At 41.2% G+C, this 13,123-nt stretch overlaps 1 protein-coding gene and 1 pseudogene across 1 annotated transcript; one reads left to right on the top strand and one right to left on the bottom strand.

The window, feature by feature from the left end:
- The first annotated feature begins 3,206 nt into the window (after window positions 1-3,206).
- On the top strand, window positions 3,207-4,835 carry LOC109907014 (UDP-glucuronosyltransferase 2A1 pseudogene; annotated as a pseudogene).
- A 532-nt stretch (window positions 4,836-5,367) lies between these two features.
- dedd (death effector domain containing) lies at window positions 5,368-11,650 on the bottom strand. The gene is made up of 5 exons (XM_020506440.2): window positions 11,472-11,650; window positions 9,637-10,296; window positions 9,245-9,346; window positions 8,972-9,109; window positions 5,368-8,721 (listed from the first exon to the last, which is right to left on the bottom strand). Exons 2-5 carry the CDS (start codon window positions 10,211-10,213, stop codon window positions 8,294-8,296), a joined length of 1,245 nt encoding a protein of 414 aa, XP_020362029.1. The 5' UTR covers window positions 10,214-10,296; window positions 11,472-11,650; the 3' UTR covers window positions 5,368-8,293.
- Window positions 11,651-13,123: the final 1,473 nt, after the last annotated feature.

The following is a 13,123-nucleotide window of genomic DNA, read 5'->3' as shown; positions in this document are numbered from 1 at the left end:
CTGTCCTCCTCATCTTCGCTCTCTCCTTCTCAAACTGAACAGAACATAGGCTATAGGTTAGTCTGCGTGCAAGATTGGACATGACCTAATCAACATCAACAAAAATCAGAAGAAGCTTTTGACTGCTCCTGAACTGATAAGGTAGGCATACACAGCACAGCCATTGTTTAGGCAGCACACAAAAGAGCAGGCTGGGGCTCAGCGTTGGAATATCCATTACAGTGTGTAATGCAGCCTAGTTCTTTATTTTATTTTTTATTTCACCTTTTTTTTTAACCAGGTAGACCAGTTGAGAACAAGTTAATTTACAACTGCGCCCTGTCCAAGATAAAGCAAAGCAGTGTGACAAAAACACAGAGTTACACATGGGATAAACAATTGTACAGTAAATAACACTATAGGAAAAATCTGTACAGCTGCAGCGATCAGTAAGCTGCTCTGACAGCTGACGCTTAAAGTTAGTGAGGGAGATAGAAGTCTCCAACTTCAGTGATTTTTGCAATTCGTTCCAGTCATTGGCAGCAGAGAACTGGAAGGAAAGGCGTCCAAAGGAGGTGTTGGCTTTGGGGATAACTGGTGAAATATACCTGCTGGAGTGTGTGCTACAGGTGGGCATTGCTATGGTGACCAGTGAGCTGAGATAAGGCAGCGCTTTACCTAGCAAAGACTTATAGATGACCTGGAGCCAGTGGGTTTGGTGACAAACATGTTGCGAGGACCAGCCAACGAGAGAGAGACTGCATCCAATTTGCTGAGTAGAGTGTTGGAGGCTATTTTGATGTAAATGACATCACCAAAGTCAAGGATCGATAGGATAGTCAGTTTTACGAGGGTATGTTTGGCAGCATGTGTGAAGGTTGTATTTACACCAACCCAGCAGCTATCTTAGAAATATAACTTTGCTCTGTGCTTCTCTGAGCATGCACTTCGTAGCAATGAATAATTTTATTGAGACCACACTAAATAGATTATAGGCGGACACTTGATATTGCACGTGTAACGGATGTGAAACGGCTAGCTTAGTTAGCAGTGCGCGCTAAATAGCGTTTCAATCGGTGACGTCACTTGCTCTGAGACCTTGAAGTAGTAGTTCCCCTTGCTCTGCAAGGGCTGTGGCTTTTGTGGAGCGATGGGTAACGATGCTTCGTGGGTGACAGTTGTTGATGTGTGCAGAGGGTCCCTGGTTCAAGCCCGGGTATGGGCGAGGGGACGGTCTAAAATTATACTGTTACACACGCCCAGCCGAGAATCATAGATGAGCGGCGGCATCAGGCATACATCGATATATAGCCTAATAAGAAATGAATTATAGAACACTGAGAAATATAGAAATGTAATCAATTACAAATTACATGGCTCTCCCCTGGACTAGATAAAAAAATATATACTAAACCCTCCCCTTGACCAAAATTGGGGAAAAATTACCCTCCCCCATTTTCCTCCAGGTAATCATTCTGTAAATGTCGATCCTTCCCTTAGCAATGTGTTGGAAAAAATGAATGTCCAAGTCAAGAAACCTTACGAGCAGCCAGCGTAAAAAAAAAGACGTTTTTTTTAAACACTTTTTTGTTACTACATGATTCCATATGTGCTATTTCATAGTTGTCATCACTATTACTCTACAACGTAGAAAATAGTAAAAATAAAGAAAAACCCTTGAATGAGTAGGTGTGTCCAAACTTTTGACTGGTACTGTATATAAGTCTGTATATAAGTCTTTCTGACAGAATATTAAAAGGTGAAATAACGTTTTTGGCTTTTGTGTGACAGAATTACACTATCCAAAAAAACACTTTTCATAGAATGACCCATGTGTAAGCTACATTCTATTTTTGTAAAATTTTGTCAAAATACTGCAACAACTACTAACAATAAGTGTAGCTAAACCCCTGGTTCTTGCAGAGACCCCCCCCCCCCCCCCCCCCCCACACACACTCACACACACACTTTTGGATTCAGGAAAAGTTGAAAGTGATATCAACAAGTGTTATCAAAATGTTATGATTTTCTGTAAATGAGTAACAGAAAGGACCTGTACATAAGATCCTCAAGCTTAATCAGTAGCATGAATTTACTTGAACCGAGAATTGGTTCAATAGCACATTTTGCTTTCAGTGACCTCCCAGTTTCAGAAATGTAATTTCCTCTAGAATCTTCACATTTGTCGAACACATTGCTCTTGCCTCCCTCTGATTACACTGAATGAGATCATATCTATGCACAGTGCATATCATCACACAAGTCCATTATCTAGTCAAAACTTGTTTGACCATGTCCATTGTGGCTCTCACAAAGGTTGGTGTCGGGTAAAGGGAGGGACCCAACTTTGGTTCAAGTGTACAACATGACTACAACTACTGCTATTCGAATGCTACTCTCATCTTTTTTTAATCTAAGCATGAATTATTATCAATAATGTCCTCACCTACCCACATCTGCCTAGCCAGCTTCATATCCTCTTCTGACGGCAAGTCTTGGAGTTGCAGTAACTCAACTCTTTATCATTGGCAGTCTGAAAATATGCAACCGATACACACACAAACTGTTATACAGGTAATTGACAAAATAAGGGAAACACTTGAGTAAATGAGGGATACAAAGTATGAAAGCAGGTGCTTCCACACAGGTGTGGTTCCTGAGTTAATTAAGCAATTAACATCCCATCATGCTTAGGGTCATGTATAAAACTGCTGAGCAGGCCATTATTTTGGCTACCATGGTTAAGCCGCCATAGGATGACAATGCCCTCATCCACAGGGCATGAGTGGTCACTGAATGGTTTGATGAGCATGAAAATGATTTAAATCATATGCCGTACCGGAATCAGTCACCAGATCTCACCCACAATTGAACACTTATGGGAGATTCTAGAGTGGCGCAAGAGACGTTGTTTTCCATCAACAAAACACCAAATGATGGAATTTCTCGTGGAAGAATGGTGTCGCATCCCTACCATAGAGTTCCAGACACTTGTAGAATCTATGCCAAGGTGCACTGAAGCTGTTCTGGCTTGTGGTGGCCCAACGCCCTTATTAAGACACTTTATGTTGGTGTTTCCTTTATTTTGGAAGGTATGTTTGAGACTATAGTCAAATGAATTAATGCCTGTGTGTGTGGTGAGACGGGGTGGAAAGCAGTGGTCAATGAAAACACTTTCAAATACCGAAAGCAACCGTATTTGTTACATTCTTTTTCCTCTACAAACCATGATAGTCACTGTGGCAGCCCCACCCTGCTTCCCTCCATGTCCTGCTCTCCTCCTTCTGACCTGTCTCCTGTGGGTGTTCCCAGCTCAGAGCCAGGCTGGCAACATCCTGGTGTACCCTGTGGACGGCAGCCATTGGCTCAACATGGACATCCTCCTGCGAGAGCTGGACCTGCGGGTCACACTTTAACAGTGGTCCGCTCATCCACCAGCTGGTACATCCCTGAACACGCCCGCCACTACTCCTCCATCACATTGCCCGTGGCCAGGGCCAGCAGTCTGGAGGACCCGCAGTACATGGCATCCTTCCTGAAGAGGAGCCTAGAGATATGGACTTTGTCCTTCATCAAGCTAAAGAAAGAAAACATTCATTTGCTGGAGGCGGCCCATCGCTGCAGTGCTGAAATGGCCCGCTTAGCAATGGAGGACAAACAGTTCATGGAGAAGCTGAAGGCAGCCAATTTTTATTTAATATTGACAGATCCTGGAGTTGTATTGGGGAGTTACTTGGGTCTTCCTATTGTGCTCAATGTTCGTTGGATCACCAATGCAGAGGGACACTTTGCGATTGCACCTTCACCCCTTTCTTACATACCAACTATTGGGTCACTGGTCACAAATCAAATTAGTTTAGTCAACAAACTGAAAAACTTCTTGCATTATGAGATCTCTCTTTATATTGATTATGGCATAACAAGACCTCTATACCAGGGTCTGATCAACGAATTCATCGATCCAAACACCAATATCTATTCTCTCATTCAGGGGGCTGACCTATGGCTGAGAGTGGACGTTGTGTTCGAGTTTCCAAGCCCTACCATGCCTAGTGTGGTCTACATGGGGGGCTTCCAGTGTAAGCCCTCTAAGCCTTTGCCTGCAGAGTTAGAGGTATTTGTGCAGAGCTCGGGGGAACATGGGGTCGTGGTCATGTCTTTGGGGAGTCTGCTGGGTAGCTTCCTCCCGGAGATATCAGAGATAATTGCAGCTGCCTTCGCCCGCCTGCCTCAGAAGGTGGTGTGGAGACATACAGGACAGCCCTCTACTCTAGGCAACAACACACTGCTGGTGAACTGGCTGCCTCAGAACGACCTACTTGGCCATCCAAAAACAAGAGCCTTTGTGACACACGGGAGCACCAATGGGATCTATAAAGCCATCTACCATGGGGTTCCCATGTTAGGCCTTCCTCTCATCTTTGACCAGTTTGACAACATGCTTCGTCAAAAGGCCAGGGGTGTGGCTAAGATTCTCGAGGCGACGGACCTAGAGGTGGAACCTAGGCCCTGGACAAGAGTAAGCCCTACAGAGAGAATATGCGCAGGATGTCAAAGCTCCACCGCGATACACCTCTCAAACCAATGGACAACGCCATCTTCTGGCTAGAATTGGCTATGAGGTACAAGGGTGCAGCACACTTGGGCACCGAGTCCTACAAGATGCCCAGGTATGCTTACCATAATGGGGATGTACTGGTACTTCTCCTGACTGTTGTCTCTGTCCTGCTACTAACCCTAATGACTTGCAGGGTTCTAGGTAGGGCTCTTTGCTGAAAGAAAAAGGAAAAACTGCAGAACTGAAGAATTCCAGTTTTACATACTACAGTATATACAACTACGCAACTACTATATTCTACTACAACACAAATGGGCATGAAACATCGTCAAAATAACACATGTTTTCATTAGACTAGAGATGGTTTCAGTCATCCTCAATCATTCTATTTCTTGGAATAAAATAAAAACAGTAGTTAAGCAAATGTCAAATCAATGCAATCTGCTCAAAATGTCACATTGTTTACACAACATTTTTATTGACTTTTAAACAACTTATTTTTTTATTTGTGCAGACAAATGTACCAGCCACACATCAATGTAAATATTCACGTAAAACCACAATCTCTTTTTTGGTCAGCACAAATAAAATAATTACAAAATAACAACATACAGCAAATATGGGCAAACAATGTGATGCATTTCTTGCTTTTATGTCCAAGATTTCTGAGTAGGGGATTTGACTATGTTTGTGTGCTACAGGGGAATATTTAGAACAGAAAAAAAATAAAGTGCTCCTTCCCATCTGCTGTATGGTATGTATTGACAATTTCTCTCCAATTTATGACCAGTTCCATTTGCTTGCACTCCACAAGAAAAATGCATTTTAAAAAGTTGCAAAGAATATAGCCTATTGAATTCATTGAAGTTGTCTCATGTTTCTGGGGATCATAACTAGACATGCAATCTATTAAGGCATAAAAACAATTAACATAGAACCTATATAATAGATACCAATTTGCAACTTTGTGTTATATTCCATTAGGGAAACATGAACAGCTGTATTGCATCATAATACTTGCTTTAATGTGTGGTATGGCAAACTCCTCAATAACGTCAGTTGGCTGAGGGGACTCTTTAAAAAAAAAAAAAAAATCTATCTATAGATAATTGGGTAAGAATTCCTTTTAAATGTATTTTTCTCATCTAAAAGCAAGAAAATGTAAAAAGTAGCAGCAAAACTGAAATAAAAGATGGCACATGACATATTGCAAAACAATGTGAATTTAATTTCTGGTCTTCTTACTCAAAACAGAACCTGGCAGAACCTTTTATGTACCAAGATTAGATTTTAGTACCAAATATGACTAGCTCTTTTATTTAATACATGGAAAGGTAAAGGGAAATGTCACTGATCATTTTAACAAGAGTTAAAAGCAAGAGTGAATTTTGAAAGCAGTTGGCAAAATCCTTTAATCTTCCATAAAAGTTCATTGATCCAGGAAAAATCTAAGTAGCAGCGCTAAAATGCTAATCTTGTCGGCTATAACATTAATTTACCAACACAAATTAAAACATATTAGGGGAATACAAATATAACAGATACTGCACTCTGATGAACTATATTACCTTTTCATGTGGAATCGTATAGATATTGAACATCCGTTTAAAGTAACTGATGTACACATTGTACACTTAAACAGAGGCAGACAACTGCTGTAGCCTACAGATGCAGTCAAATATATTCGCACTCTTGCATTTCACAATAGAGCGCAATGGAGTAGAATCTTCGGTTTGTTCTTTTCAAAACTGATTGAATGGCAATCAAATTTACCCCATAGGCACCTGCAACTTACAACAGGTGAGTAAGTAAAATTATGCAGTAAATGAGAATCATGCCTCCAACCAAATTAATTTGACTATATTAATTAGTCCAGGCCATTTTTTACTTTGAAGGGAAAAATCTGGAAAAATATGTTTTTGTTCTTCATGCCCATGTGCTGTTGTAAATCAAACAAATACACTTGTAAAATCCAAAATATTTTTTAATTTCAACTTATTTTAGAATAAATAGTGAATCAAGCAAGGGTGCCAATATATTTGACCACATCTGTATGAGACTGAGGACATTCTTACAATGCAAACAAGAATGAAGTGAACCACTTTCCAACACATCACTGCTCTTGACCTCACAACCTATAAAAAATGTTGCCTAGAAAACACCCTCATATGTCAAAGGTATAGCCAAATGTATTAAATATTTTATCAGATGGCAGTCTGATCAATGTTAATCATCTGTGGATCTGACTCTGCCTGTACGTTCATCACACACGATATCTCAGACAGCACTTTGACTAAACTTACTGATTGGTCCAAGGCGGTAAAACATGTTTAAAGTTGCCTTGTTTCCTAAAGCAAGTATCAGAGGCTCCTAACTTGGATAGCACTACACTGCTACATTGTGTCAGATTGATTGTAGGATAATGAACTGTGGACAAAGATGTCTTGAAAATGTGGTCCAAAATAATCACCAACTACTCTGGTCTTGTACATTTGCATGAAACACATACATTTTACTACAATGGTATAATTAGGTATGATATTGATGAACTCAATCAAACAAAATGGTGCTCCCAGTGTACTTCCCCAAATAAATGTTTGAAAGTACTAAATGCAGTGTGTAGAGACTTTTCTCTTTACATGAAATTACAATTAAAAAGCAAAAACAAGGGGGGAACTTTGTTGGTTGTAACTCAAATATAATAAAACAATTGTTAAAGTTGTTTTAAAAACCCCAGGTGCTTTTGTTTTTGAAACAGAGCAGCGGTGCATTGTGGTACCCACGCTGCTGTTCTATCGTGCTTGCAATGATGTGAGATGATGTCAGACGGGAAAAAACTGTTATTTGAAGTACCGTCTTTGTTGTTGTAATATCGCAAACAGACGTGGCAGTTTCACCACTAAAGAGTCCAGCTTTAATGAATGCGTCTTTCTGATTAAATTCTAATATTGACAAGCAAATCAAGAAATAGAAGTCTGAGCCATGGGTGAACACACATATTCAAAAAGGACATTTGTATTTGAGATGAGGGTAGATACAGTATTTGGGGTCAAAATTATTTCAAAATGACTTGCTGTTTTTTTAATACTTATTACTGCATTCTGTTGTTGAATTTTGTATTGCAATTTTGAAGCACATCTGAAACCACTCAGTACGCTTAATCTTTTCAATCCTTTTGAACCAAATCATCAAGAATGACCCACACAAGAATTGTTCATTTGACAACATACCAAAAATATTTGTAAATGATTTACTACCAAATAATTATAATGATGGCATGTCCCTGGCTTACAATGATTTTGTCCCTGTCTGGCAGTAAACAAAATGCTAAATGTCCCAACAGGGACTTGTTTATAGCCATGTGTAGTAATAGTCTACTAGGGGCCATTTCAAGAACACTTTATGGCAAAGAGCTGTGTGATACCAAAAGAAAATGTTAAATCAGATTTTATAGTCAATTCACAAGTTACAATATAAAATATTAGCATTGTCCTTCCAGCAGAAAAAACTAAACCTTCAACATTCAAAACACTTATCTTATGTCTGTGTTCCATACATCTAACTCAACTTACTCTTGCTCACTTTAATTTCACATTCCCTTCATAGATGAAAGGGCAGGGCACCCAGCATTCTTCCTCATACTTCTTCCTGAATCAGAACGTACTTTATACTTTCCTTGCTTCTGTCCTCGCCGTTAAGTTATCTTATTTGGGACATGGGTGCCCCCCCCCTGCTAAAAGAAGCAGACATGCACTTCTAAGAGGATGGAGTCCCTCTGCTCCCTTCGGGTGTGGCAGCAGCCCCGGCCCCAGCCCCACCTCCAGTGACCAGGTTCCGGAGCAGCTTGCGGCGGCCGGCCTGATAGTCCTCCTCATCCACATTGACCAGCAGTTTGATGGCCTCATGGCCCACTGCCTGTTTGAGTGAGTCTGTGATGAAGACGCCCTTCAGGGCCTCCAGCAGGGAGCCGTTGATATAATCCCGCCAGAAAGCATCTAGGTATGTGAGCTCCGAGAACTTGATGTCACAGATGATGGAGCCCAGGTCCCGGGACTTGAGAATAGTGTTTGCCTGGTTGAACCTCTCAAACTGCCTCTCCAGAGCCTCCTGCTTGTTGGAGAAGACGTTTCCCTGAAGTGCTGATTCATGCTGGCAGTACTCGGCGCGCACTCGTAGGCGGATGTCTGCAGGGGTGTGGGGTGAATAGGGAAGAGCAAGTGGAATGGTTATAGAGAGGAAGTGTGTGTCGTCTAATGCCATGGAAACAATACAGTCAAGGAATGACTTAATTCAGCAACTGTATAGTTTGGTCGCAGATAGCCAACTCTTTTGTAATTCCTTGTCATGAAAGAACTGTCAAAAAGTAAATACACACATGCAACCTCTGAAGGAATAAAGTTACTAAACAAAACAGTTTCTTTTGAATTCCCTTACCACAGGTTTGCTTCTCCCTGCAGTCTCCTGTGGTGTGGGCCCTCTTCCTTTTGCGGCTCGGTAATGGGGGGCCTGGCTTGGTGCGGGGGGGCCCCACCTGGGGCCCCGATGGAGAACAGCATATTACTGGTTGGGGGCCTGTTAGTGGAGTAGGGAAAAAAATGCTAAGATATTTAGAGATGTATTAATTTCACTATTTCCACCAACTTTATTACTCCCCCCACACACACACATACTGTATGTAGATGTATACATGCAAAGTCACATATTCACCTGTCCTCCTATGGGGTGTAGCCTCCCTGCTCTCTCCTCCTCTGGGGGACACATAACGCACTGACGTCTCTTCCAGGTACTTATCCACTGGGTCTGGGCACACTGAAAAGCAAAGCACAGCAACGCTTTTGGTTAGTGACTTAATATTTACATTTAATGCAAATTGTCAATTATTAACTAAGAAAACACAAAAAGTGTGTTTTCAAGAAGCTGGCGAAAAGTGGTAAAAAATGTTTGGCATAACATTTTGGAGACTGACAACATAACATTTTGGGGATCGGCAACCTATGTTTTCTGCCTTAACGCCAATAGATTTAGTTTGCTTTTTCATTTTCAATAGAATTTTAGTGGGCCTGAAAAAGGCAAAGGTTGAGAAGGAAACCACCACTCACCAGTCTGTCTCTTCCTGAGTGTGACGTAGGGCAGCAGGTCGTGCCGCGTGATGATACGGAGCAGCTGCAGGACGTGTCTGAAGTTGGTCTCATCACAGCGCCCCTGGCGCTCCAGAGCTAGCAAGAAATCCCGGCCGCTCCTGATGCCTCCGCGCTCATACTCGTCGATGACGTCCACGAACAGGAAGGAGAGCACTCGCACGTCACGGTGTGTAAGCTGGGCTCCCACTATGTCAAACATGCGGTGCAGCGAGTACAAGCCGTAAGCGTTATCTACGGCCTCCTCGGGCCAGGGTTCGAAGCGTCCCGATGAGGGCCTCCTGGAAATGGCAGAGTTAGTGCAGGAGGCCGAGGCGCCCCTGTTCACTGCCACTCCGCTGGAGGTCCCCACTGATGAGGACCCCACACCACCCATCAGACCTCTGTGGGGGGCAAGGTGCCCCGCAGCACTACTCTGAGTAGAGTCCAGCTGGTTTGGGTGAATGTGAGGCCTACCGTGGTGAGCTGAAGAGTTCTGGGGGACAAGGAGGGGAGGGTTGACGTTTGCATTGGGGAGGGGATGCTGCTGTGAGGTCATCACTTTGTTAGGGGTGGAAGTTGACAACGGGGATGCAGAAATCCCAACAACTTCTGTGTTGTCTGAATACTTAAACTGCTTTCCTATAAAAAAAAAAAGAGGGACAAAACACTTCACACCTGGCAAAACAGTAAAAAACGGAACTGAAAGAGCATAAACTCAAACAAAGGAATTAATTTTTACATTAAATTAGGTTGATTATCTAAACTCATGTTTCAGCATCTAGATAGGTAGCTAAGATCTCTCTAATGTGTAGCTAAGATCTCTCTAATGTGTAGCTTAACTAGTAACGTTAATGTTAGTGTCTACCATGCCTATAGCTAGCAAGCCAACCAAACTGAAAGTTACTAATGTAATGATAACAGCTAGCTTCTAGGCCAAATCATCTTGCACGGTGTATCCCTTTAAAATAAGAATGACACACTTATTTGAGCAAGGGAAACAAATACACAACATGTCTGTCAGTCATGATATCAGTGACGTAACTCTCACGAAGTTTACTAAACATCAACATGGAAAATAGGCAATGATGACTGGCTTTCTAGGCTAGCTCAATGAACCAAGCCAACAACGACGTAGCTACAGTAGATAGTTAGACAGGCAGAGGTCCAAGCTAGCTGGCTAGCTATATACAATAGCATAGCCAGTATATATCTCTCTCATCTTTGGCATTAGTAGCTAACGTTAATCACAACAGTCAGGAAGCTAGGTAGGTCATTGTTGTTAACAACAAACATCTAACGTTACAGTCAGTACAGTAGCTACTAGCTAGTTAAGTTAGCTACATGACATTGTTAAATTTCGCTAATCCTAAATGACTAGCTAACGTTAGCTAGATAAACCACCCAGATAACTGGATAACCACCAAGCTACAAGCAGCTTGTTATTGTGGAAACGTAGCTAGTTAGCTAATTAGGAGCTCGTATGTAGCTAGCTAACAAACTAACGTCGTTACGTCAACTCGTTTCAATTTAAATTGACGAACGTTAGCTAGCTTGCTAAACAGTTATTTAGTTACACAAAACAACAAAAACGTGGTCACAAATTAAACGACATCATCGGTAACTAGCTAAGATTCGTTTTTTTAAAGCCACTTAGCCACAGTAAGGACTGGTTTTCGTATGCTAGCTAGTTGGCTAACTTTAGCAATGTAGATAACTAGTGCTAACAATGTTTACCTTAGCTACGTTACCTTAAGTTAATAGCGTTAGCTACCTTGATTCAAAATAAATCAACTTGAAAGACCGTAGCTACTTACTTAACGTTCTTGGTGGAATGCTAAGCTCCTTCAAAATCAGAAAACACAATTATGATGGATAATGTCACACTCTTTCCAGAGGCTACAATTAGCATGCCCATTGTCCTTTCTCAACTAAAATGAAAGAATATCCGGTACACAGTAGGATTCACATCCAGGTTATTAATTCAGGCCCTGTTATAATACTTGTAAACTAGACAGTCTTTGCTTGTTAAATGCATCCTTCCTTCCTCTCTCTCTTGAACTAATCTTTAATCTAAACATGAAATGGATCATTTGTTTATGACAAGAAAAACATAAACAGGAGTATGTTTTTGCGTTATGATAGGTGATATGCAGCTCATAACGGAGGCATTTACAAATTAGGCTTCAAGATGGGTAGGCTATAACATCAGGACATCGTCCTGATCTCACCTATCCTATACATTTAATTCAATATAGCCTACACAGTATTAACAGTATATATGATGCGGATTTTAATTTTTGTTTATACAGGTACAGGTAAGTAAATTAAGAAACAATTCATGTTTACAATGACAACTTGTCCGTCCAAACAAGAACCTATTTGAAAAAGAAAGTAACAGGCTGATGTAGAGAGAGCGTGAGCTGTATTTGGGCTGGATCCATGGATTCTGCTGTGCAGAGACGAGAGCTGTACTCCCTGCGCCACAAAATATTTAGGCCTAGGGCCGGAGGCAGAGCCTCTTTCCATTCACACCAAGTCCCAAATGGCAACAATTCCTTACAAAGGCCATCCCACAGCTACCACCAATGTAGCCTAATATGCACTATACTTTACTTGTGGTTAATATAAAATAATATACACGCAGGCTACTGATTAAGGAGTGAATCCACACTGGAAGCTTTACTTCTCAACACACACTACAGTTGCCCTGTAGGACACCTCATCCAAATACCACACATGTCATAACAAAATCATCCACAACTCAAAGGCCAAATTATTTCATATTGCGCCGATACATTCGCAACATTTAGCACATTTAGTAAAATAGATTAAATATATTATATTTACCACAATGTCTTGGAAAACCTCTGTCCCGTCTTCACACTCCTTATCCTTGGTTCTTCTGGGAATCTAAAAAAACAACAACATAAAATTAAAATTAGCTTCTCAAATATATTTATTTTATGAATGCTTTGTGCCCAGAAAGTCCTTGATATGCATCTCTAACTTTGGTCCTGGCAGTTCCAGCCAAGCAGTTACACACACGATTCAATCTCCAGGACTGGAGATTTGTATTTGTTATTTTTATTTATCCTTTATTTAACTGATTGAGACTCCAGTTCTACTGTATATGTATGTTTCAACTTACCTGGTTGCACACAGCTTCTACATATCGTACAAAGGCAAAGTGTTCACAGTTGAGTGAGAATAGTCGGTATGGGAATAATAAATGTTCATCAGAGCATCAAGCCTCTGATTTATCTTTTCCTGTGATGAGGGCTGGTGTACAGAATATGCATTCAAAACTCCACCCTGTGACAGTTTACCTATTCGGTTTAGCAGCAGATTTGACATTGTAGAAACAGGTGCAGGTTGGTAAAGGATTTCACTCAATTGTTCTTGCAATTTTCTAACATTCAATCAGTAGGTTTACTGTAGTCTAGTTATAGACTTGCAGTGCTTAACT

This window comes from Oncorhynchus kisutch, linkage group LG17 (genome assembly GCF_002021735.2).
Source record: "Oncorhynchus kisutch isolate 150728-3 linkage group LG17, Okis_V2, whole genome shotgun sequence".
Lineage (NCBI taxonomy): Eukaryota > Metazoa > Chordata > Actinopteri > Salmoniformes > Salmonidae > Oncorhynchus > Oncorhynchus kisutch.
The sequence above is the reverse complement of the archived record's forward strand: the minus strand, read 5'-3'. Positions and strand labels throughout refer to the sequence as shown.

Bases quoted from the DNA above. Each gene is read 5' to 3' on its own strand.
- dedd (XM_020506440.2), bottom strand. From the start codon at position 10,213: ATGACCTCACAGCAGCATCCCCTCCCCAATGCAAACGTCAACCCTCCC. The intron at 9,110-9,244 runs GTGAATATGTGA...CTCCACTAACAG, and splicing joins TACACCCCATAGGAGGACAG to GCCCCCAACCAGTAATATGC. The intron at 8,722-8,971 runs GTAAGGGAATTC...ACACCCCTGCAG, and splicing joins CAGGGAGAAGCAAACCTGTG to ACATCCGCCTACGAGTGCGC.